This window comes from Scleropages formosus, chromosome 8 (genome assembly GCF_900964775.1).
Source record: "Scleropages formosus chromosome 8, fSclFor1.1, whole genome shotgun sequence".
NCBI classification, from domain to species: Eukaryota; Metazoa; Chordata; class Actinopteri; order Osteoglossiformes; family Osteoglossidae; genus Scleropages; species Scleropages formosus.
In genome coordinates, this window is record NC_041813.1 from 2,644,216 (window position 1) to 2,668,949 (window position 24,734).

At 43.6% G+C, this 24,734-nt stretch overlaps 1 protein-coding gene across 8 annotated transcripts in view; it reads left to right on the plus strand.

Annotated features, from left to right (window-relative positions):
• The window catches only part of fgfr2 (fibroblast growth factor receptor 2), a 41,768-nt gene extending 40,358 nt beyond the window's left edge, over nucleotides 1–1,410 (plus strand). For 6 of the 8 annotated variants that reach the window (XM_018738121.2, XM_018738118.2, XM_018738120.2 and 3 more), the window contains exon 18: nucleotides 236–1,410. In XM_018738121.2, the coding sequence (XP_018593637.1) occupies nucleotides 236–400 (165 nt within the window). In that variant the 3' untranslated portion in view covers nucleotides 401–1,410. The remainder of the gene's footprint in view (nucleotides 1–235) is intronic. The other 2 variants (XM_018738123.2, XM_018738124.2) reach the window with 1 other exon arrangement.
• Nucleotides 1,411–24,734: the final 23,324 nt, after the last annotated feature.

The following is a 24,734-nucleotide window of genomic DNA, read 5'->3' on the forward strand; positions in this document are numbered from 1 at the left end:
TAGGTTAGCACTAGCAGAAGTGGACTGTGGCATTGGTTTCCGTGCTCTTATTCATACACGTGGTTTTGAGGATGTTTGCTTGGATCCTGTACCAGTGCTTATCCCACATCCGCTATTATAGATAAATAATAGAAATGCCATCTCTGTCCTGCCTCACTCACCTCTGATGGATTTTGTGATCATTTCTGTGATATAACACCACCTCCTTTTCTGTGCCCCCATCTCCTCCTTCCAGGAGTACTTGGACCTGTGTGCCCCCACCGAGCAGTACTCGCCTAGCTTCCCGGACACGCGTAGCTCCTGTTCCTCTGGTGATGACTCTGTGTTCTCCCACGAGCCCCTCCCGGATGAACCTTGCCTGCCAAAATACCAACACATCAACGGCGGGGTCAAAACATGAGGTGTGGGGGACACGGTTGGCTCTGTACCCTTTGCCCCTGCCTTCCATAACACTCCCTTAAACCACATCAGAAAAGGAGTAATGGAGTAAAGGACAGACCCTTGCCCCCTGGTCTTTCTACTTTTTTCTGGTCCCTTCACCCTCCCTAGATCCCGGTGGACTTGTTGGACCTGGGTGGTGTTGGGCCATAGCAGTGCTGCTGTCAGATCTGAACTGAGCTGTGTGGTGTATATAAACACACACACACACACACACACACACACACACACACACACACACGCGCGCACGCGCGCGCACGTGAGTGCACACTTGTGTGCCCACATGTCAATCCAAGCTCTTAAGGAGAGGACGGATCCCACTAGTGTTTTTTGGACAGACTGAGTGACCAATCCCTGGGGTTTGTGTCTCACCATTCATTATTTTTAATTTTTTTTTTTTTAAAATTGTGTATTTTTTTCCAGAGTTCTGAAATAGTTTTAATCCATGATTTCATTCTGCTGGTTGCCATTCCAAGACTATTCCTGACGGAAGCATGGACCACACTGTCCTGAAGCCAAGGACTTAAGGACGAATCCATAGGAAACAAAAAATTAAAAGGAAAAAAAAAATTAACGAAAGAGTTTAGGAGGAGAGAGACACTGCCTCATGTTTATTTTGTAATATGGTTTCTTTTCTCCTTTTGATAAGCCCACACCATTATTATTATGGAGCTGATTACACGGTATATAGTGCTGGGTATATGTGTAAATATATTCAAATATGTATAAATATATATTATATATTTACAGTGAATTATTTTTTGTATGGATTCCAGAATAACTTTCCCCTTGAGTCCCCACCCTCTTTTGGATTGCTTGGAGGTGGAGACTGTTGAGGTTCTGCCCAAATGCTGTTGATCTCATCGTGTCTTATGAACACCTGTCTCATGTTTGCTGAAATACGATGGAGTATTGGCTGAGAATGAGGTAGCATGTTAATTTATTGAGTTGTTTTTAAAAAGAGTTAAAAAAAAAAAAAAAACTTAAAGGAAAAAGATAAAGAAATATTAATGATGATAAATAATCCATTATGTTTAATGTAATTTAAAATGATCTTTCAGTGGAGGTAAATTTTACTGGGTATTTGGAAGAGTTTATTTTTTTTACTTTTATATATAAAATATTAATGTTGGAATACTGAACATTTGTATAGTCTGCTAATCCTTTTTCTGACATAGGGTAGAAAAGGTTTTTCTTACAGTATAAGAGAATGCTGGATGACAGTGATGAATAAAATGGCTCTGCAAATACCCACTAAAACTGTTACTTCATTTAGACTAAATATAGATTCTACAAAATTCACCTTTGTTTTAAACAGAAGTATTAAAAATCAAGTGTTTCCAGTTAAAATATTTTTTCTGCAAGTGTTGATTTTTCAGACACTTAATGCAAAATTAAAGATGAGAAAACTGACTTTTGTGTTTTTTGTGTACTGAGTGTTTTTTGAAAGGAGCTGAATGACACCTAGCCCTCTCCGGGTGATTTCAGTATTTCGGCTGCATCTGCAGCGTAAGCAGTCTCTTGATTGTGTTTGTAAGCCAATGTCTGATTTGTCAAATGATTTCAATAAAATCTTAACTAATGTTCAGGAACACAGACCTGAGGCAGTGCTTGGGCTGTTTGGGGTGTAGGTTTAAATGCAACTCAGTCTGAATGTTCTCCCTGTGTCTGCATGGGTTTACCCTCTGGGTGCTCTGGTTTCTTCCCACATTCCAAAGACATCCAGTTCAGGTATACTGAACACTCTCAGTTGCCTGTCGTGCAGAAACATGTGTTTGTGGCTTCCCTGCCAAAAATGCCATCCTCTCCAGGGTTCCTCCCTCCTGACCCAACCTCGGGTCCAGTGATTGGTACTGGACTGCTGTGAACCTATCCAGGACAAGAGCTTCATGAAAGTGAGTTTGTGAGAACTTTGTGACCTGTGGCACCTGGTAGCACAGTAGTTAGTGTTGCTGCCTTTTGACCCAAAGGCCACACGTTCTAATCTCCCCTCTAACAGTGGTACCCTTGAGTAAAGGATGTGCTAAGTGGTTCCAGTAAAATTGTCCAGCTGTGTAAATAGTTGTAGGTGGCATAACATTATTAGTTGCTTTGGAGAAAAGCATCAGTGAAATGAATAAATGTAACCTGCTTTAGTTCCCTTAAGCAGAACTCCTTCATTTTTCTCTAGCAGGAATTCGAGATGTACCAAATTGGTTGTTGCTTTAAAATTGTTGTAAGTGGCTTTGGATAAAAGTGCCAACTAAGCAGTTAAATAATTATATTTTGACTTGCATGCCTTTTAATAATTCCATATGTACTGATACATTTTTTGTCATTCAATTATATATCACTTTAATTGCATCTCTTTAAATTACACCAGGAAAATTCACCCTGTATACAGCATGTTGTACCTCACACTATATTGACTACTGATTTCTTTTTACTACCTGATTTTCAAGTTTGCAGATATGACAGTTGGATAAAAAGATGGTCTACAGGATGAAAAGCATAATTCATAATCTCCAGTTAAATTACCGTGCATTTGGAGTTATTATATTGAAAACACTGGTCTTTAAAATGTTGGTTACATGTATGAAACCACTGTGTGAAAATGATAAATTCTTTTACCATTTTGGGTGCACTGTCTGAAGGCTCTGTTGTGTTCCTCATTGTGTTCCCTTTTCAAGCACAAGAACATCAGAGATAAAATGCAAGGAGTTGCAGCAGGACCTAAGGGCTATTTTGGGTCAGACTGGGGTCAAGAGCCATGCGTGACCAAGCCCTGCACTGGGTGACAGCATGGTGACATGTTCTCCAATGCTCCAATGTACTGAAAAATTCTGCTCGGGGATGTTGAAAATAATCACTGCTATGAAGAGGGAAGCGGCACCAGTTAAACACCCGGCTAATAAGGCAGCAGGGAATTCATAGCTGAAATTGTTCATGGTTTCCTGCTGTTAGCCTATAGTTGACTGCTCTGGCCTCCAAGAACAGAGTTGAGTCACCAGACTTGTCTCCTCCTCCTGCCAGTAAAGTGGAAATCGGGAGCAATTGGTCACGTTCGCTGCGCCCGTGTCTTGCTCAGTAAGGATCAGAGCTTAGATAGACGCAGACACGGCTCCCCTTGTTTCCTGAGATCGTGGCTTTGATACACACGCTCTCCGTGCCGCTTTATGGGAAAAGTGCCCAGACGTGTGTAACTGATCCAAACGCGTTCAGATCGTGTCCACGCCACTGGGGTGCTTCACGCTTTCCTGTGTAGGCAAACCTCCCGTCATCGACACCGACTCATGAGATGATGGAATCTCAGTCTTTGTATTGGTTGAATAGAAGTTTCTCAGCGATGGCAGAAAACTGAAGCTCTAATGGTCCCACAGACTGATTCCTTAAGCTACTTCACTCCTTTTGCTGTTCAACCAACCTTTAACCTTAGCCTCCTAACTAGTTCACTCAAAGAGCTGTACTTCATAGACAGACTTTAGCATCATATTCCAGCAATTGATACAAAATGGCAAATTAATTGAGTAAATGCTCCCATTGGAGTATAGCTGGTTGAGCTATGGGTGCGATAGTGTGTAGGAACAGTTACACCCCAATTAATATCTGGGACCCTGGCCTTTCCATGTGCTTGGACCAATGTTCACGCAAGTTCTAGTCCTCTGTAATGTCAGTAGAGGCTCTGCGTGGGAACTCAGCATCTCCAACTCACTGGCTCCAGACAGGAGAAGAGCACTGATTGAACGGGGTGACGTGATGAGAAGTTCAGTGGCTGAGAAGTTCAGCCATACATGATTTATCACTACCTGGAACTGACCCCAAACAGACCTTGACTCTAATTCACTTACAAGCCCAAAAATTTTGAAAATTCTTGAAAAAGGGGTTTCATCTGACTCAGAAATTTGCTCTTAAATCTGTGTTGTTTTAAATTGTCCAGTATACATAATTTGTAGTTTTTATTGAAAAATGCAATACAGATTTCTGAATATTCTAATGGATTGTGGGAGAGGTGTATACTTTGGAGTGAGTAGTAACTCAGCTTAATGAAATTTGTACCTTAAAACTGACGAATGCACTATTCACTTTTAAGTTACTAAAATCATAATTCAGGAAAAAAAACTGCCCATTCACAACATCAAGAAATACAGGAAGTTTGTTTTGGTGACATCAGAGCCACCTCAAGTAAAATTTTGTATTTAGTACCTCTGTCCTGCAGATTGTGTTAGGGGTGGAGATGTTGGTGTCCTCTGGCCTCCGATTTTGTTTTTGTTTGACAGTGATTTCAATGTAACCACGTCTGTGGTTGTAATGACAAGCAAACACTAATCCTGCATATGTGCATATACAGTGGATTTCTAATAATTTACTACATTTTGCAGAGTTCTTCAGTTGTTTGCCATCCTTCTGTATGTTTGCTACCGAGGTTTGTATATCTGCTTGTATTTTATTTTTCAGTTCTGGAAAAAACAGAACCATATATGGATAAAATGTGATTTTTAAGGAAGAGGTGCCTAACAGCTTAGTATCATTAAGTAAAACCTAATCCAGTTCTATTAATGCAAACAAAAGACCAAAAGAAACAGGTAAGATGCCTTCTGCGCCACTCTTTTCAGAAACCTGTAGTGTTGTGTCCAAGTACAGGGCAAACATAATTGTGCAAAAACTTAGACAAATATGAAACAGGCATTTGGATTCCTTGACCAGATTTACCCTATCGAAGATCCAGCGCACCCTTCGAGAGCGGAATGTTGACTAGGGGGAACATTGACATTTACACTACCGTTTATTGATCAAAACAAGATGCTTCACACAGAACATTGTTACCCAATTTTCCGTTGCACCCATTTATTTCCCCCTTCTTTTCTGCAAAAGGTAATTGATTTGGAAAGATTCCTCTTGGTTACAGTGGTTCCCGTTGGCAAAACATTTCTTTTCTTAAAATTTCTTTAAGCATAAACACATTGAGGGAGAAAGAATTCAGCAAAGAAGAGTAAGAAAAGGGTCCAGACACTGGCTCTTTGTCCAGTGTGTAGCAGGATACGTGTCGTTACGCTGGACTGTGACTATAAGGATGCCACGTTGTATCTCAAGCAACCGATAATTTTTTTTAAAAAAGACAACATCATTAATAAAATCAAACACTGATCAGGTCTCTGCTGTTAAAATTACTATTACTTTTCTTTCTCGGCCATTTCCTTACTAAAAGGCAGCAAAACGTTTTTACGAAAAAAATCAAATGGTTATTTGTGGTTCATAGAGTCGCTGAAATATGCGTTATGATGTAACGTATTATTTATGATTCGTGTGGTACTTATAATGTGCTTAGATTCAATAGGCTGGTTTTGCAAACAAGCAACAAAAAAGCAAAGACTTGTTGACTTGTGTTGTGCTTTGTTGGCCAAATTTGTATTCTGTTTGATCATGTTTCTGTCAAGCCTCGTAGCTGAGTGTGTGTATATGTGTGTGTGAGAGAAACCAGTCTGCAGCTCCTTGCCCTGTCAAACATCTGTGCTGAAGTAATGACAGCATGCAGATTGCAAGGGTGGCTTTTCCAGGCAGAAATAGACACATAATTCTACAGGCTCCTCACTGGCAGCTTCTCACTCTCTCTCCTCCATTAAATAAAGCTCTGCTCTCCTCTTCTGTCTCTCCATTCCAAGCAACAAATGAAAATATATGGCGCGAGAAACAGGACGATTCCTTCACTCTCCACACTCCTTGTTGTTGAATTCTAGAGGTTTGTGCTCGCCGATAAAAGTGATCGTCACAAGCCTCCGTAAATGGTGTTGAACTGGAAATTGACAGGAGTTCATCTCATCTGAAAAGAAGAACAAGTGGAAGGATCTTCCTTTGGGAAAAAAAAAAACACACATTGCGGAAACAAAGCTGTTCCGCTCCGCTGGTGGCAGAAGTGGGATACATTTGACAAGGTGCCTAGTTTCGGCAGATCCGAAGAGTTGCAGTATGTTTTTCTATGCATATAAAAAACGTTGTCGTTCATTGACTGGCTGGCTGCTATCAGACATTTGTTATGAGACTAATATTACTTAAAATATTGCCTAGTTTCTTTGAAATTTGTGTTTTCTGCAGATATTTATCCTATTTAGTTATAGAGCTGTACAAGGAAAAAACAAAGGCAATTAGATGAGAAATTAAACCTTCTGTTTTAGGTTTTACCTTTTTTATGTTACTTACTATTACTGCTATTAGAGGTCCGCTATCAATGTATAATTTTGGTGCAGAAAACCTCCCCAGGTGGACAGTTTGGGGACAAGAACAGGAAGCAGTAAAGACAAACATTTTTTAACCCCAAGTGGCCAACTGGAAATTGTGGGGATTAGATTTTCATTCAGTGTCAGGACATAGAATGAAACACTTTCTATGCCCTGTGTGATTGATGATGACGATGATGATGGGGCAGCCAGTAGCTTAGTGGTTACAGCTACTGCTTTTGGATTCATCGGTCACAGGTTTCATCTCCACCTCCAGCTGTAGTACCCTTGAGCAAGGTACTTACCCTAAATTGCTCCAGTAAAAATGACCCAGTTGCATAAATGGGTGAATAATTGTAACCTTAACACTCTAAGTCGCTCTGGAGAAAAGCATCAGCTAAATGAGTAAATGTAACCGATGGTGAGATGAACACAGTGAGAAATGCGTGAAAAATCATTATGCTTAAACCACGGTGTGCGATCCTCCTCCCTCCATCGGCGTTCTCCTGGTTCCCGAAGCCATCACTTTGCACAGCGGCGGCATGCCGGCTTCCGAGGAGAACACCATACTTGTTCTCCGCTCCTTTTTCTCTCTCTCTTTCATTTTGAACCCTGTTGCCTGGATAATGTTTCTTTTCTTACGGTAATTAAGTGTTCCAGATTCTTTGGGGGCAGCTTATAAAGAATGGCCCTCTCATGTGTTCTGGAATGCTCTTCTCGCCGCAGCAGGGGATGTAATTAAATAAAAGTATTTGCTCGGTGTGCCTCTTTACCTGCCTATGAGCCCGCCTGCCCGCCCGGCCTGCAGCAACAAGAACCTGCTCTGTCCTGTCGAGACAAGACAGGATAATTACTGCTTCTGCGTTAATCGCTCCTCTTCATATTCTTCGCCTCTCTTATTCTCTCCGTCCCTCTCTCTCTCACTCTGTCTCTCTCACCTTATCCCTCTTGTCTTGTGCATTTCACATAGCAGGGCGTGCAGCCAGCACAGTTAAAAAAAAAAAAAAAAAGAAAAAAAAAGAAAAAAATTCACTTATGGCTTATTTTTACGCGGACAAAAAGGGTGTGTGTCTGAAAAAATCTAAAAAGAGAAAGGGAGCCGGCTCCTAGCGTTAACCTTAAAGTTCAACCGCAAGTCGAGACCTTTCTTTCCAGGCGTGTGTGTGTGTGTGCGTGTGTGTGTGTATCTGCTGCTTTGTCTTTCTGTCTGCTCTGCTGTGTCACCATCTGCTTGTCTAACTGTGGATATGGCTCTGAATGTATGAGTAATATGGACCCGAGTTCAGATTTCAACCCAGCTTTCTCTCTCTCTCTCTCTCTCTCTATATATATATATATACACAGAATATGCCCATATATATATTTGAGTAAAACCAGAATCAAGTAAGCTAATCAAATAACAGTGCATTGAATGGAAAAAAAAAAAAAAAAAAACAGCACGCTCTTACTTGCTGGAAAAAATGACCATCGTGCCCTAATGAGAGGAGTCTTATTTGCTCATTTACTGGGTGTGAATAAATGTGCATAGAAATCACCGTTTCCTTCTAACCTTTTAAAGAGCGTCAGAAAGAACTGAGAATGATTTTTTTTTTAGACCGAGATGTTGAGCCAGATCCTATTTTTGGGTGTAACGCTTTCTGTGCGGTAGGTGGAGGTAGCTGGGTGTGAGCGGGGTGAGGGGTGCAGTGAAAAGGTGCTTTTGTGCCCTACCGGGGGCCTTGATCTGCCAGCGTTGTGGTTCTAGGATGAGAGCCAGACCCTCCATGAGCGTGCTGACATGGCCAGGGTAGCCATCTGGCCCTGGACGCTGGATCGCTCCGGGGAGAGGAGGTGCGCGCGCAGGAGTCGTGCTTCTCGGAGAAATTCCGATGCCCTCTTGGCCTGCGGTTCAGCAGAGCCGAGTGACCGGGCGGGAACCGTAGAGGTCGGACCCGTTCGAACGTTGCCTTCTCTTCCACTTCCACACCGGACCGCAAACGAACCTGGCCCGGATTCCACGGCCACGTCCGATTCTACAGAAGAGCTCTGGAACAAATGTGCAAAACGTGTAAAAAAACGCAGCAGTTTCGTTTCGCGATTGTTTCCAGCCACGTTCCGTCTCTTACCGAACCGTTTCGCTTGGATTTCGCTGTAATAACAGAATCAACAGCAGGATGTGCAGTGCTTAAGGACAGAGGTTATTCCAGTAAAATGAAGTCCTAGGACTCTCGCTGCCTTAGTACCCCTGAGCAAGGATCGCTTGTATAGCTTCGCTTAAACATCGAGCCGAACAAATGCGTAAAACTGTGCCATTCTGCTTCAAACCCATCAGCCATGCAAAAAAATATTAAAACCGTTGCGATCAAATCAGATCCGTTGTGTTTACATACAACGTATTTTTAGCCAGAGGAAATTGAGGAGACTAGTACCCGCTGAACTGCCGAGAAATAAAGAAAAAACGAAATGCGGGAGAACTGCCGTTTTTTTTTTTTTTCTGCCTTCTTCTCCTCACTAACCAGATCTTCTGTTTATATTTAAATGTAGCTGCCAATAGACCTGGTAAGAGAATTTAAAACAGCTGGGAAATTCACGGCCGACGGTGAAGCAGAAATATTAGTGTAGCAGGGGTGAAAACACACACGTTGTTCATTGGCTTCACGGCGCAGCCATTACTCTGTAATTAGTTATGCAGTGTGTGCGCAAAATAAGGAGGCGACTCCAGCAGGGCAAAACACGTCCTTTTCATAGGCCTGAAAATGAAAATTCCCTTTCTGACTGAGAGGATAAACTTTTGGGGGTGATTAGTGGAAAATGTGGAATATTTTATGCAAGTCTTACTGACTGCTCCGGAGGGGTGGGGGTCGGGTGGGGGTCCGGGGGGGGGGGGGGCAATCCCTCCCCGCTCCTGCATAAAACCTTTCCCACTGCTAGCGCCAGAGCATGCCAAGCAGATTCTGGGACAAACCCTTTTAAATGAACCACCATCACGCAAAAAAAAAAGCATCGCTAAACCCCACATTTTCTTTTGTACTGGAACAGACTCCGCACTGTATCCCATTCCTTGGAGCTGAGCAATTATCCTGATTCCTTAAGGCTTTCCTGGCAGAACAGAAAAAGGACAAAAAAAGCGGACGGAGAGAGAGAGAATGCCATCCTACCCTATAACCTTTTAGTACTTCAGTGCAAACACAGCGAAATGAATCGTGTGTGCAGACATGAATATTTATCAGACACTTTTCTCCAAAGCGACTTCCAGTGAACTCTATGTAAGTGTTATGAGCCCACACACCTTATTCACCGCGGTGACTTACACTGCTAGATACACTACTTACAGTGGGTCACTCATCCATACATCAGTGGAACACACACACACACTATGGGTGAACCTCAACAGCATGTCTTTGGAGTGTGGCAGGAAACCAGAGCACTCAGGGAAAACATGCAAACTCCACACAGACTGAGCAGGGATTGAAGCAGGCAGCACTACTCGCTGTGCTGCCCCACAGAGGGCCCTATGTATTCAATTTCAAAGTGAACTATGACACTTTTCTCCAAAGCCACTTGCAGTGTTAAGGTCCTTACAGCTATTTACCCATTTATACAGCTGGGTAATTTTACTAGAGAAATTCTGGGATAAGTACGTTGCTCAAGAGTACTAGATCTGGAGGTGAGGCTCAAACCTGCAACTTTGGGGTCCAAAGACAGCAGCTCCAACCACTACGCTACCAGCTGTCCTGGACCAGCTCCACATGTCACCAGTTGTAGAAAATGTAGCCAAGAAGTGACGCAAGAGCCTATACAGCACGCACGTGACCTCGGCCGGTGTGTCAATATGCTGTTTATAGCACTCGGTGTCAGGGCAGAATACCCTGGAGTTTTTGCATTGACGGTTTTCATCATAGAGGTGCTCAGATCCGACGTAAACTAACTGCAGAGGCTTGAAAGCTACAGCGCTACGATCTGCAGGGGAAAGCGCGGCATGTGCAGCTGCTGTGGAGCGCGCGTCCGTCCCACAATGCGCCGCTCTTGGCCTCGGCTCCCTCTCGGCAGCCGCCGCCGGCGTCGCCTCCAGAGGTCCGAGCGTCAGCCTCTCGAGAATCCGTCAGTGCCGTAATCCCCACCTTGTCCCTATCAAAGCCGTACTGGAAACAAGTGTGTGTGGATATTAACAGACACGTGACGGGAGGCAGGGAGCACACGCCTGCTGCAGGAGAGGAGGTGGAGGCGGTGGCTCTTGGCTGTGATCTGCGCTGACGGTGGAACGGCTCTATCTGGGAGCCCAGAGATGGGAAGTGCGAGTCGTGATGTGAGTGGATAGAGGGTGAAATGGTGATCCGTTAAATGTGCCACCAGTTTTTTTTATATTTATGGAACTGTTGAAAAAAGAACTCTTAGAGCAGATGGATGGGATGTTCTAGGAGAATCGTCAAAAAATCTCCCGGATGGATCAGTTTTCCGGTTGCACCGAGACAAGGAAGGACTTCTATTTTCAGAGATGCTTACGGTTGTGTCTCTAGGGCTCGACAACTAATCAACGACGACTTTTACATTTACTCATTTAGCTGACACTTTTCTTCAAAGCGACTTACAATGTTAAGGTCACACTTATTAAGAGGTTACAATTATTAGCCTGTTTATAGAGTCAGGTAATTTTACTGGAGCAATTCAGGGTAAGTACCTTGCTCAAGGGTACTGCAGGTGGAGATGGGGATTAAACCGGGGACCTTTAGATCCAAAGGCAGCAGCCCTGACCCCTACACTACCGGCTGTCTGCTGTCCTTTCATTTCCATCAAGCCAGCAACCCAACATGTAGCTCTGTGGTTATGGAGACAAAGATTTAACCTCAAGGTTCTCACCTGAACACATGTAGTAAAAGTACTTAAGCTGAACATGTCACTGAAAAAAATGCATTACCCTTACACATATACGTGCATTCACAACCGTTTTACTTTACCGCTAGAAATTCGTGGCTAGTTCACAGCAAATAATTTTAGGTTAGTATTATTGATGAGGTTAAAGGTCAAGAGTCAGTCATTCTTAACCACCTGGAGTCAGAGACTGGTTCAGTTCAAGAGAAACTTGCACCTCAGTACATTTCAACATCTCCTCTCTCTTAATTAGCTGGCAGTGATTTGAATGGAGGACCTAGGTGACCACATGCCCTTCTGGCACCATACTGTAACATCCAAGGCCAGAGGACAGGGGAAAGCGCTGGAGCTGTGACTCATTTATTTGCTTTTTGGTTGTGCTTGGCTGCATCATTCGGCAGAAAGAGATGTGCGACGTAAGGAAGGTGCGTAACAAAGGGCCATGGCGAGACGGATGGAGAAGAAGAGCTTGGGAATAACAGCGGACGTCCTGGGCTGCAGCCTGTCAGACGAATAAGGGGAACTGGGAATGGGAAGTGGGGGGGTGGTGGTCAATAAATCTCTGGAGCAAAACAAAGTGGAAGGGCTTGTCAACATCGGAGCACAGGGGGACATGACCAGGGGCGGGGTTTCAGCAGGATGCTCATCAGCGGAGGCCACCCGATGGGACGTGTGGAAGAGGCTTTGCTGGGGGTGCGGTGAGCAGAGGCACCGCTGAGACCCGGGGGTGGTGCGTGGGGCGAAAACGGGAGGACGAGCGGTCCCGAGGTCGTCTTCCGGTCCTCATCCGGGGAAGAGGTCCACGCAGCTGCAGGTGAGGCAGCGTACGACCCGGGAGGGGGGACTTACACGGGACGGGTCCCGCTTACAGAAATGTTCTATCCGACAGGCTGATTAATCACTCGTTTCCAGTAATATGAGACAGAACTGTCCCTCGAGACACCGCTGTCCTTTGGGACGTTTCTGCGTGTATATCCTCTGCAAGCGAACTCTTTAACATCCCTACCGTACCACCGGCTCAAAATCGAGCGTACGAATAGCTCGGCGTCCAGCGCGAACGTGTAACTTTGTGTCGGCCTCCGGCGATTCAACACACAAAATGTCATTTTCCTAAAGGCCCACACTTCTGCCCCGCGTGTGAACTCTGCATTCCTGTCGCGTAACCTGAGTGCGTGCATTCGCACCGCCGATGTGTGTGCGCGCGCGCGCGTGTGTGCGTGCGCACGTGTGCAAGTGCGAGTGCGCTTTAAACACTATCCCTCCTGTTAAGGCTCCTTCCCTCCCGCCGTCCATTCACAAAAGCGTCTGTTACCACTTAGGGACATTCCCCTGGAACACATTCACTACAGTGCGCACATTGTGTCTTGTGCCCAGCTCACGTCACTCACAACAGATGCGGTAAACAAACTAGACCCCCAGCTGCCCAGTACAAAGTGTTTCCCCGAGTGCTCCATTCCCCCCCCCCCTTCCATTTTTAACATTAATTCTTCTTTCTCTTGCTCACTATCAACAGCCACGCACCATGGGTGAAGCTGAACAGCGTGTCTTTGGAGTGTGGGAGGAAACCAGAGCACCCGGAGGAAACAGACACAAACACGGGGAGAACACGCAGACTCCACCCAGACTGAGCGGGGATCAAACCCACATCCTCTTACGCCACCCAGCATCACCCTGTAGCACACTACAAAACCACTGACGCTTCTCAATGTGCCCCCATTCCAAACGTCTGCTTTACGAACGACTGTGAGAGAAATTGCATGTTGGAACAGAATCTTGTAGTCGGTATAAATATTAAGACAAATACAACCGGTGAAAATGGTGGACACGATATAACAGACTGGACAAAAGTATATCACTGCACTCAGACACATTAGTTGTCTAAGGCACTTGTGTTTTCCATGTTTCCTTCAAATCAAATCACAGCCCCCTTCCTGTCGTGTGGCTCATCTCAGCAGTCGCACACATCCATCACACCCCATTGCTCCCGTGATCCCGTGCTCCCTCTGTCAGGAGCGCATGGTGAGAGTGAAGTGATGAAAATCGAAAGGAGACGACGCCAGACGCCGTATATCACGGTAGGAAAATCCTGCTGAAAAACACATTCGGCGCACCGCTCTCGCTCACAAAGACCCCTCAGTCATCACAAATATGCAACATTAATAACACACATCGAGTCATTATAAAACGGACGGTACAACGTTTTATTGGGGCCTCTTTCACTAATGTTAGTGTAGCATTTCGTCTTCCTGTGCCATTTCCCAGCCAATTTGTGCATAGTTTGCTTAATGCCTTTAAATTGCTGTAGCGCACTGGAAAAAGCAAAACCTCTTTACGCACACACACACACACACACACACACACACACACAGATAGAGAGACGCAAGAGGACGCACTAAGAGCCAGTGAAACGCCTGCGATTCCTTTGGCTGCTTCCGTCGTTGGGGACATTCCAGTGGCCACCCTCGGCGGGTGACACTGTGGTTCTGGTGGCTGTGACAGCGGTGGAGGGAGAGCAAGGAGGAGGACACGGGGAAAAGAGCACCATATTTACAAACACAAACAGTGTTTTAGTCCAAAATGCAGCAACAGCTGTCGAGCGTACACTTACTATAGTTTGGAGCATCTGACAATCCAACAAGAAATATACATCCAGAAATAAATTTAAAAACTTAAATGAAATTTAGGCCAAGGGGGGTGCAATTTATATTTTTATAAATAAATAAATATCAATAGTATACTGTAACTCCTCGCGTTACTATTAGTTTGACTGGGGAGCAGATCTAGTGTAAGCAGTTGCATTATGGGAAAATGAATAAAGTAAGTGTGCAACCACCGGGGGGACTTACGGGCAAAATAAGGTGGTGTCCGTGTTTGCTAGTGGAAAAGTTAAAGGAGTCTGGCATTAGTAAGGAGGTTAAGCAGGTGGATTTGTGGTGTACATCCTTGAAGGAACAGATTTCTTGTAGGTTGATGTTTTAATAAAATAATGATCATGAATGCTACCTGTTTGTTTTTCTTCATCTCATCCAAGCTCAGTGTGCTATGTACTGCAGTATATATTGATGTATAAAGTGCAGTTGCACATTTTTGTGCTGCTTTTTAAGCAAGGCTTTGTATTGTCTGACCATGGGGCCTTAATGCCGTGGTCTCCAAAGCAGAAATGCCTCGTTCTTCATTAAAAGAGAGAGATATTACTTGTTCTGGACATCTTTTGAAAATCCTCTAGTTGTTTTCATTGCAGACTGCTTCTTTTGACTTTTCCTGCTCAAGTTTTGGAATAGAACCAAACAGCCTATGTTGTAAATTTGATCCAAAGGCAGAGTGTGGAATATGAGTCCTACACACATTGCCGTTGAATTTGAAATTAAGTTCTACACGAGACACTTTGTATCCAAGAAACAGCACATTGGTTGAGTAGAATTAAAACAAAACAATCATTAGATGATCAGGAATGTGTCTGTATGCTTGTTGCCACATCTATCTTGTGACCATTGACATCAGCACAGCCTTTGTTCAGCTATATCTCTGTGTACGTTTCTGTGTCCCGAACTTTTCCTCAGGGGAAACAGAAATCAATACAGGATAGAAATGAAAATCCCGTCTGGAAAAATTTCACTAAGGTGATTAATTGCTCTTTGTTGTGATTTGGAGTGATTCAAAAAGTGCCATCCCATTCCTTGCCTCTTTTTGCAAGACAGCCCAATCCAATTAGTGAAATATGATTCATCTCTCTACCCTCTGTTTGCCCATGCTGTCATCTGTGAGGATTGGCGCTGAAATTAAATTGGAGCACTTTTATATTAACGAGGGGGGTGCGGTGGCACAGCGGGCTTGGCTGGGTCTTGCTCTCCGGTGGGTCTGGGGTTCGAGTGCTGCTTGGGGTGCCTTGCGATGGACTGGCGTCCCGTCCGGGTTGTGTCCCCTCCCCCTCCAGCCTAGCGCCATGTGTTGCCGGGTTCGGCTCCAGCTAGCCGCGACCCCGCTCTGGACAAGCGGTTTCATACTCTGTGTGTGTGTGTGTTATATTAATGGGTCTGAAAAGTGAGGGTAAGAATCAGGGACCTGTGTGTGTTTGTGCTGTTTATCCTCTTATATTTGGTTTTCTTGTCTAGATCCAAGGTTGAAATGGCTGTGAGCGACTGGAGCACCATGCGGTCAGAAGACGGTATGATTGAACTCTTGAGGTGTTCTGTGGCTCAGACTTGGTGCCTATCCCAAAGTTTCCTGGCTCTCATGCCATTCCTCACTCCAGAGTACTGGGGCTGACCCCAACTCTTTCTCTGTGCGCGCCTGCCTTTGTGTGTTTCACACACTTTTTCTCACACTTTCCACCTTAAGACCTTAGTCAAGCATTTAACCTACAGTGATGTTTCTCCTGGCATTCCTTTTTGTGCACATGCTTTGGTGTGTGCGTGTTTCCAGTCCAGTGATCGGGACCTTCTCTTCCTTCTGAACAGTCCACCCTGTGTCCCATGCCAGAAAGACGTGATGAGATGCAGGTGTCCCACTGAGATCTGGATAGACACCCTCAGTCTCCAGGTGTTCCAGGCAAACTTTTTTTTTTTGTGTGTGTGTATTACACAAGTTTGTTTGTGTGCTCCATTGCCCATGTATGTGTTTCCCTAGTAAATTAATCAAGTGTGTTTTTTTGAGTTGACTTTTATTTTTATATCTGTGTCCACCAAATGCCCTAACCGAATGCGGCGCAACATTTACGCTGCCTTCCTCCGTTATGCGCATTTGTTCCATTCATTGTTTAACCATGCCTTTCGCTGTTTACACAGTGCTTTCTTGCATGTTTGTGCATTTTGTTTCGTGTTTGTCTGTGTCCGTTATCGTTTGCTTGTATTGTGTCTCGGTTGCAGTTGTGTCCCATGATGGCTCAATTCCTCCGTGGAGCCCCTGCATTCGGGGCCCAAGGAGAAGGAGCTTGGTGTGTGTGCTGGCTGCACACCCTCAGGAGATGTTTACTGCTCGTGAACCGTGGAAATGGCCAGTCGCAGAAGTGTACAATAGGACCTTTTTGTTAGCAGACAGATACCTCCCACCGTGCCCCGGTTATGCTGAGATGTTTCTGTAATGGGAATCTTGCCCTTAAATCAGCTCCCGATTCCTGCTGGCTCGCGGGCTTTTGAACGCAATAAAACACCCCTTTAACAACCCAAATGGGAAAATAGGACTTTCCACCATAGAGCCTCCATTCTTTCCCTCGCTTTACTTCCAGTTCCAATTCAGATTCCAGGTCTAAATGCAACAGTGCAAAAAAATTGGAGAAAATGGCCAAGGCAACTCGCTCTCACGGAGCCATCGGCTGTACTGCGATCTCCATGTCTACGTTTATAAAGTTATGTATTCATAAAGCTGGAAAAAGGGGAATTTTAGAAAAAAAAGACTAATACTTGCTGTTAAAAAACCTCAGACTTCAGGTCTGCCGATTCAAGTAGCACCTCTAGTGTACTGTGGCGCGCGCTGCTCTGGGTTTGGATGGGGCAAAGGAGGACGCGGCATTCAGCTCGAACGTTTAATTTGAACACCGACACACAGAGAAATAATACTCTCGGTCTGAAGACCTTGTTTCTTCCTGGACCTACGCTTCTTGCGAAGGGTGTTACACACACTGTCCAGCTCAACAGGTAAAAATTTCTCCATTAATCATTCCCTGTGATTGAAATCTTTATTCAATAAATAACTGAATCCTAAAAACTGCCATGCCAATAACAAAATGTGAAACAAAACAACAAGACCAACTAACACAAAAGACCACATGACAGAACCTGTGAAACGTTTTTTTCATAATTTTTTTTTTTTTGAACTACAGATCAGAATGGATCACCAGTCTACCCGAAGGTGTCTGGCTCCACACACTGTGCAAATCGACAGAAACTAATATTTCCGTTCATCATTTCCCGTAATTAAAACCGTTATTCAAAAAAGAAATCCTAAAAAACTACCATGCCAAAAATAAAATATAAACAATAAGACAAACCAACGAATTAATGAATAGCGTTGGGAAGGGACCCCAAATTACCTAGCTTTCCCCTTCCCCACTGCCAAACACGGTCACCCCATGATTTCTCACAGTGGTTGCACACTTACATTCCACATTTTTCCCATAATGCAACTAATTACAATACGCGCGTTCCCCGCTCGAGCACCAGTAACGCGGCTCGTTACAGCACTTTCAAGATGGCGGCCTCCTTCACCGCTAAACCGGAAGTGAGGTACGTTGGCAGAACTCGGCTTAGGTTTGAGTGACCCGACTTTTGTTTCGATGCTTTATTATTTATTTTGCTTAAAAAATACACCCGGGAAACGTTTCGGTTTTCGGCTCAGCGTTTGGATCGCTTTTGTATTTTTATCGGAGGAAAGGTCATGCTAAGTAGTCACTTCACTTTGTCTCCCTGGAATGGATCCCAATTGAATTGCAAGAGTAGTAAGGTTTGTTGAGCAAACACAGGAATTTTTACATAAGTTCTTTAAATTTCCAGAATGTTCTTACAGTAATGTGATTCATTGCTGTTGTCTGTCTTACGTTTGCTGCTCTCCCTTGGTGCAGTGCTGCTCCCAGCTTTGTAAACATCATTCCTGTTATTAGTTTAATTGTATTGTCCAAGAATCCCCAAAGACTAATAACCTGAATTCCTTTATAACAGAAATGACTTATTTAGTGTTGCATCATAGTAGATATTGTTGAGAATGGTGTTCTTTTGTTTGCAGTTGGCCTACATTTCATATTACTACATCTTACTACTACTTTCTCAACCAATAGCCTAATAGCTTTGGCTATGTATTTTTTTCATAACAAGTGATGCATTTAAAAATGTTCCGTTTAATTAAAATGTTTTACCCGGATATCTCATCTATAAGGTCCGTAGAAAGATCTACACAGGCATTCTTCCCCCGTGTTACCTTACTAATTGAACTCAACTGGCAAGATTGTAGCCGCAGGAAGTGAAAGCAAGATACCGTAATGTCCCCGATCCGGTTCACCAGCTGAGCAGGCAACTGGCGGCCCCTTTTCAGCAGATGTACGCATGGCTCCTCCACCCTTCGCCATACTGTACGGCGAAATGATGGGGTAATTATGGGGCGGGCTGGAGCCAGCGGGCCATTGAGACTGTGGGCCGGTCCTGTTTCGGGCTAAGTCACGGGCTGCCGAGATGCTATCTGTTCGTCTTCCCTGGTCGATTACTCGCAGACGGAACGGTGCCTCCCGAGTGGGGGCTAATAGCCGCTGTAACTTGCGAGTCGGCACGGGCAACATCCGCCGTGTCTCCGGCGGCAGGGCCGAAGCTCACGGAATGACCTGGGCGAAAGCCAGCGTACGGTTTTGCCATATCCTCAAGATCACCCAACGCTCATCAGTTTGCATGACTGCAGTAAGTTTAATGTATGCACACACTCAGTATTTTTGTTTCCAACTGGGAATATTTAAGAGGTGGCCAAGTATTAATTGCTTCTGCCACACAAGGGTTACGCTATTGCACCTTTGAGGAAGATACTAGAGTTATATTGGTGTGAGGAAAGAGAAATGGAACGGATCCCGAACCCTAAATTTTTGCGCGATCTCGACTGCTTGTGAAAAAGTGCCCTGCTAATCGGCCCTAATCAACCCATTTCCAGCGATAATAGAAGATTCTGACTACATTCCCTGGCAAAAATGCTCCGGTGGTCACATACTCCCTGCTTCCACAGTTTGTGTGTTCTGGCCCTGGTCTAGTTTATTTTCAAGGTGTCATGGACTTTGTGTCAATGGAGTCAGAGTGCAAGGTCTGTGTGCTCTAACCAACCCCACCCCCCGCTCCCAACATCTCCCCTTCCGTCGAGCGCCACGTCTCCCCAACCACTAAACAAACCAGCCCTTATCTGCCATTCCCCCCAACGCGTAGAGACAAATTGCAAACAGAGCCGTCGCCACTCCGGTTGTTATGGTAAGGGCTGCATGTGTGGGGTATTTGTGGCTGCCGCAGCATGAAAAATGAACTGCTATCATGGAACGCCAAGAGTCCTCCACTAGCTTGACTCCAGCACAGTGACCATATGGTGACACACAGATGAACCCATTGTCAGGGTTCGTTTGTTTAAATTCTGTACATGTCTGTTTGAAATAATAGGTTCATTTCCCTGATGGAATTTAGTTTTATTTAATGTGATAAAATAAATGTTTAGAACAAAAGGAAAATGAAAATAAAACAGCTTCATGATACTTCTCAACATAAGTCATGTAAGCAATGCAGCATATAAACAACAGCATTTTGTAACTTAAATGTTAAGAAGGATGTGTAATTTGTTTTCTATTTTACTTTCATTAATTTATTTTAATGAATTAATAATGACGATTGCTGCTCTTGTTTGTGCTGATTTCCTGTAAGCAGAAAAAAATACTGCAAATTAAGACAGCATCAGTTGTTTGGATCGAACCATGACCTTGGATGTGCTTGATCCCCAGTTGCTCCAGTATGAGATATGATTTTTATATCATTGAATGGCTAATTAACCTTATGTGGGATTGTGTAAAGATGTGAAGAAATACATATTTGTTTGAGTCACAAATGATTTTTTTTCTTATTTTTTATTTAGCTGAGACTTTAGTCCAAGCCAACTGGCTATATTATGTTTTGCACAATATTCATTCATCAGTGTTTTTTTTTTTTTACACAACAGGATATTCTTACTGTATCAGTTCAAGATAAGTACCTTGATATAGGGATTGTGGTGTAGGAGGGCTTATTCATGCAGGGGGCCTTTAGATTGCTAGATGACAGTCCTAAAAACTGTACTAATTGCTGCCTTGTTCACATCACTCAAGGTTACAATGCAGAGGGCAGTGGGTGCCATAGTAAATTAGACTTGAGCTACAAGAAGTTGCCTGATCAAGTTCCTGGAGGAGACCTGCAACACTCATTCAATACAGCTGGTAGCGTAGTGGTTAGCACTGCTGTCTTTGGCTCTAAAGGTCACAGGTTCGATCCCCAGCTGTGCATGTAGTACCCTTAAGCAAGGTACTTACCCTAAATTGCTCTGGTTAAAATTACCTAGCTCTTTAAATGGGTAAATAATTGTAAGCTTGTAATAACTGTAACCTCAACATCATAACTTGCTTTGGAAAAAAGTGTTAGCTAAATGAATAAATGTAAATTTACTGTTAAAAAAATAGATGGACCTGTTTACTGTGGGATGGATGTGTTGATCTTTCCACAGCTGGTCAGTGTGAAATTATACTTTTAGACCCAAACAGTGATTGACTTAAAGATGATTATCTCTAATATGAACATCAATAGCTGATGTGATAGATGGAATATACCAGTTTTTACTGATTTATTAGTAAATAAGGTTCTACAAGACTTGGTTTATGAGCTTGAGCATACTTCATAGTCGAGAGGCAGATGAGATGGTGAAGGTGATGCATATTGTCACAATGTGCAGGTCGATGGAGCACCACCCTGTAAGCTGTGAAAAGACATGTGGGGAGCAGCCTTGAATGCCTTAAGGATTTCATTGCGCTGTTGGAGAGGCACACCGGCAGGCAAGGGAACGACAGGTATTTGGTGGGCAAAGTTCAGCAAACCGCCTGGGTTGTGCTTGTTCTATTTTCCCACAGTATAACAACAGCTAGGGAGTCTCTGAGAGGCACTTAAAAGAAACTGACAGCTGGGTGAGACTTGCAAATATTTAAGAAATAAATTGTACAATGTTTAGATTTTTTTTTATGACTTTAATGTGTATTGGCATTCCTAAATGTAAACACATATTTGCTGATATTTACGTTTATGTACATATATTTGAATCCATGACATAAATGTTACTTTGGAACAAATTAGCCAGCAGTGTGTGGTGGATACACTGTCACAGTTTTATATTAATATTCTCAGTGTCTAGTATGTATATTTACTCATTTAGTTGCTGCTTTTCTCCAAAACAGCTTACAATGTCAAGATTACAATTACAACACACTTATAACTGTTTACTACAGCTGAAGGTGGGGATTGAGCCTGCAACCTTTGGATCCAAAGGCAGTAGCTCTAACCACTACACTACCTGCTGTCCCTTGTACAGTACCTGTAGCGTAGATGCCATTTTTCAGTTTTCGGGTCGCATTGGCCTGATTCTTATTTCTAACTGTAAAGCTGCTGTGATTTCTACTTTTTTTTCGATGTTCTGTTCCAGAATACAGGGTCCATTGCAACACATGCCTGTATCTGTAGGAGTAACTGTTTGCATTTGTGTGTGAAGGCGTATTTGTGTGTGTGTTTTCCCACCGTTTCAACATTGAGCCTACTGTAAAACACACGGAAGTGTTTAGACCAGATCCACCTGCAAAATTTAGCGGACCGAAAGCTCTTACAGCGTCTTCCAGATTTTTATTTATCTGTTTATTTTGTTCTTTTTTTCATTTTTTTCCTCCTTCAAAGCCCATTACTTCATCCTATGAGATCACGCACACACACACACACACACACATTTATTTTGTCAGCTGCTGTAACAGTGCCACCTGTAAGGATGTCAATCCCACTCACTCAGCAGTGTAGGATTCCTTCACTCTTATGTATTAATTTATTTTCTTTTATTAGCAATGCATTTAGAACTGGAAGGGATGACTCAGACTGTGTTGGGGTTGGGCTTGCAGGGCTTTTCAGAACTTGGCATTTTGAGGTGTGGCCTGTGCTGATTTGACCTTTCTGGGTTTTTGAGGTTCAGCATCTTTTTTGAGACTCAGTGTGTCTTCTGCCTGTTGTCACTTAGCTGTCCGAAATGTGGTTGGTTCTCAGTCGCAGTTTGTTTAGCTCTTTGAAAGCAATCCTTTTTGACACTTTGCCCTCTGAGGCTCAACATGTAGGAATACCCTACTGACCCCTCTGAGACTCAGCTTGTGGCCCCTCTCCTTTCTCAGACTCAACCTGGTAAAGATGCAACCATGCTGAGACCCGGCTGTTTGAGACTCTCCAAGTTGGGTGGGACTCACTTCTGTAACTCTCCCTGCTGAGACTCGACCTGTGAACCCTACTGGGATTCCTGCGTGGGAAGCAGAGGAGGGAGTCGTGCCTGAATGTTTGGCTGCAGGGTTTTCCCTTGGGAGAGGATTCCCACGCTAAAGCTCAATGTCTTCCCCCAAAGGCTGGGTGCGTTGACCTGTGTCAAATGCGATAATGCACTTGATTCACTGAATTGCCTGGGCTTTTTTACTGGTCCAGGTGTAAAAACAACACAGCCAGTCAGGAGAGGGGTTCTGGGGTCATAAGGCTAAGGAAGAGGTCAAGTGACTGCAACAGGAGATGAGAAATCCGATGCTGTCCAATCCCACTGAAGGATAATACAGGGTTAGATTAAGGGTGCGAAGTCAAGAAAATATTTGGAGTGATTGGAACCAGAGTGAATTTATATGCTAGGGATCCATCTCCCTTCTGTCTGTCTTCCTGTATTGTCCTGTACCTCTCTCTCTGTCTCAGAACACCAAAATTAATCAAATCTTCTCCGGAACCAAAACACCACATTCTAACTCAGCTGATACTGTATTAAATGTCAGGAATATGAGACAAAAATTACTGGAAATAATACAAAAACGGTCTGACACACACACCCCACTGGGGAAATCACTTGGCAAGATACCAGAGATCTTCTCTTTCCAATCTCTTACCAGAACTCCTGCTCTCATTTAAGTGTCTGTCTCAGGATGATGTCAGGGAAGATTCACTTCATGGTGTAAGAAATGGTATGCAATACATAGTTCAACCCTGGGAAAAAACACTTGCACTTTCTTCAAGAGCCACCTACCAAATACTAGCAGACCAAGATCTTCTTGCAGTTACTGGCTGTATTTACCTATTACATTTATTCATTTACCTGATGCTTTTCTCCAAAATACTTACAGCCTTTGTCTATTTACAGTTATACAGGTGGGTAATTTTAGTGGTGCAATTTAGGGTGAGTACCTTGCTCAAGGGTACTACAGCTGGAGGTGGGATTTGAGCCTGCAACCTTTGGGTTTAAAGGCAGCAGCTTCAACCACCATCCTACCAGCTGTCCCTAAGCCTGGATTAATTTTGTTTCCATTGCATTTGTCAATTTAAAATATTTCTCAGCCAATTTAATGAATATTTTATACTTCTTAATTTACTCTACCTGGTGATTGTCTACTTCAGGTTAAAAGTGTTAGCTAAATGAAAAAATAATAATCAATCATTATACTCCAAAAAGTCACATTACGTTTACATGTATCCATTTATCAAACACTTTTCTCCAAAGCGACGTACATCTCATAGAAAATATGTGTTCATTACATTAGCAGAAAGAGACACTTAGATACAGACGTGTGATTCTTAAGTGCACTTTGTTTGTTTGTTTCCATCATATGAACCAATGTTCATTACACGAGTAGCTGCATACAACTTTATCCGAATATCAACGATTCCTCAGCACCTTCCTTGTAGTAATGTTTTTTTTTTGAGATATATATATATATATATACACACACACACACACACACGAAGATTTACGTTACATTACAAGAGTAGCTGTGTACAGGTTTATCTGGGGATGATCTTAAAGTTATAGTGCATCATATTTAGTGTTTTCACCTGAACTACATTAAAATAGTAGCAGATCTTGTTTAGATTTGGGAAGCAAATTCTTTGATGTGTTCTGACATGACCAGAGTGTTTCAGCACAGATTTAGCCTGGATTTTTCAGTTCCCATATTGCCACAGAACCAGATCGGGGCCAAGCGCTTGTTATGAGTTGTTGTTAAAGAAGTGGTTCCAAACACGCTGGCAATGGCCAAGGGAGTTTGCATAACTGTTGATAAATGGGAGGTGCATTACAAAACATCTGGCCTCAGCTGTGCAGTGTCTTCATGTTATTCCCCTACAATTGTATATTGACAGTCTTTGTTCTTTTTCCCCACCCTTGTCTCCCTTGCTTGAAACAACAGCAGGGAATCAGAACTTCATATTCACTGGGCTCTCAGTCTGATCACCATTCTCAAGCAGCAGGCCTCTGGACATATGTCAGTTCAGCATTGTGTAAACACTGGAACTGAGGCTGTTTTGCAAATTGGGACATTGCCCATGTGTCACGCTGTAACTTAGTGGCTCCGACCTCCTAATCGCAGTAGACAGAAAAGAGAAAGAGATGCGGAGAAGGAAAGAACGGGAAAGAAAAAGAAACATTAGGGTGACACTTCTACTAGCCTGTACAATACATCACATTCACCCCTGGGTGTTAGAGGGAGGGCTGGATTGCTTCATTTACCCTGGCAGG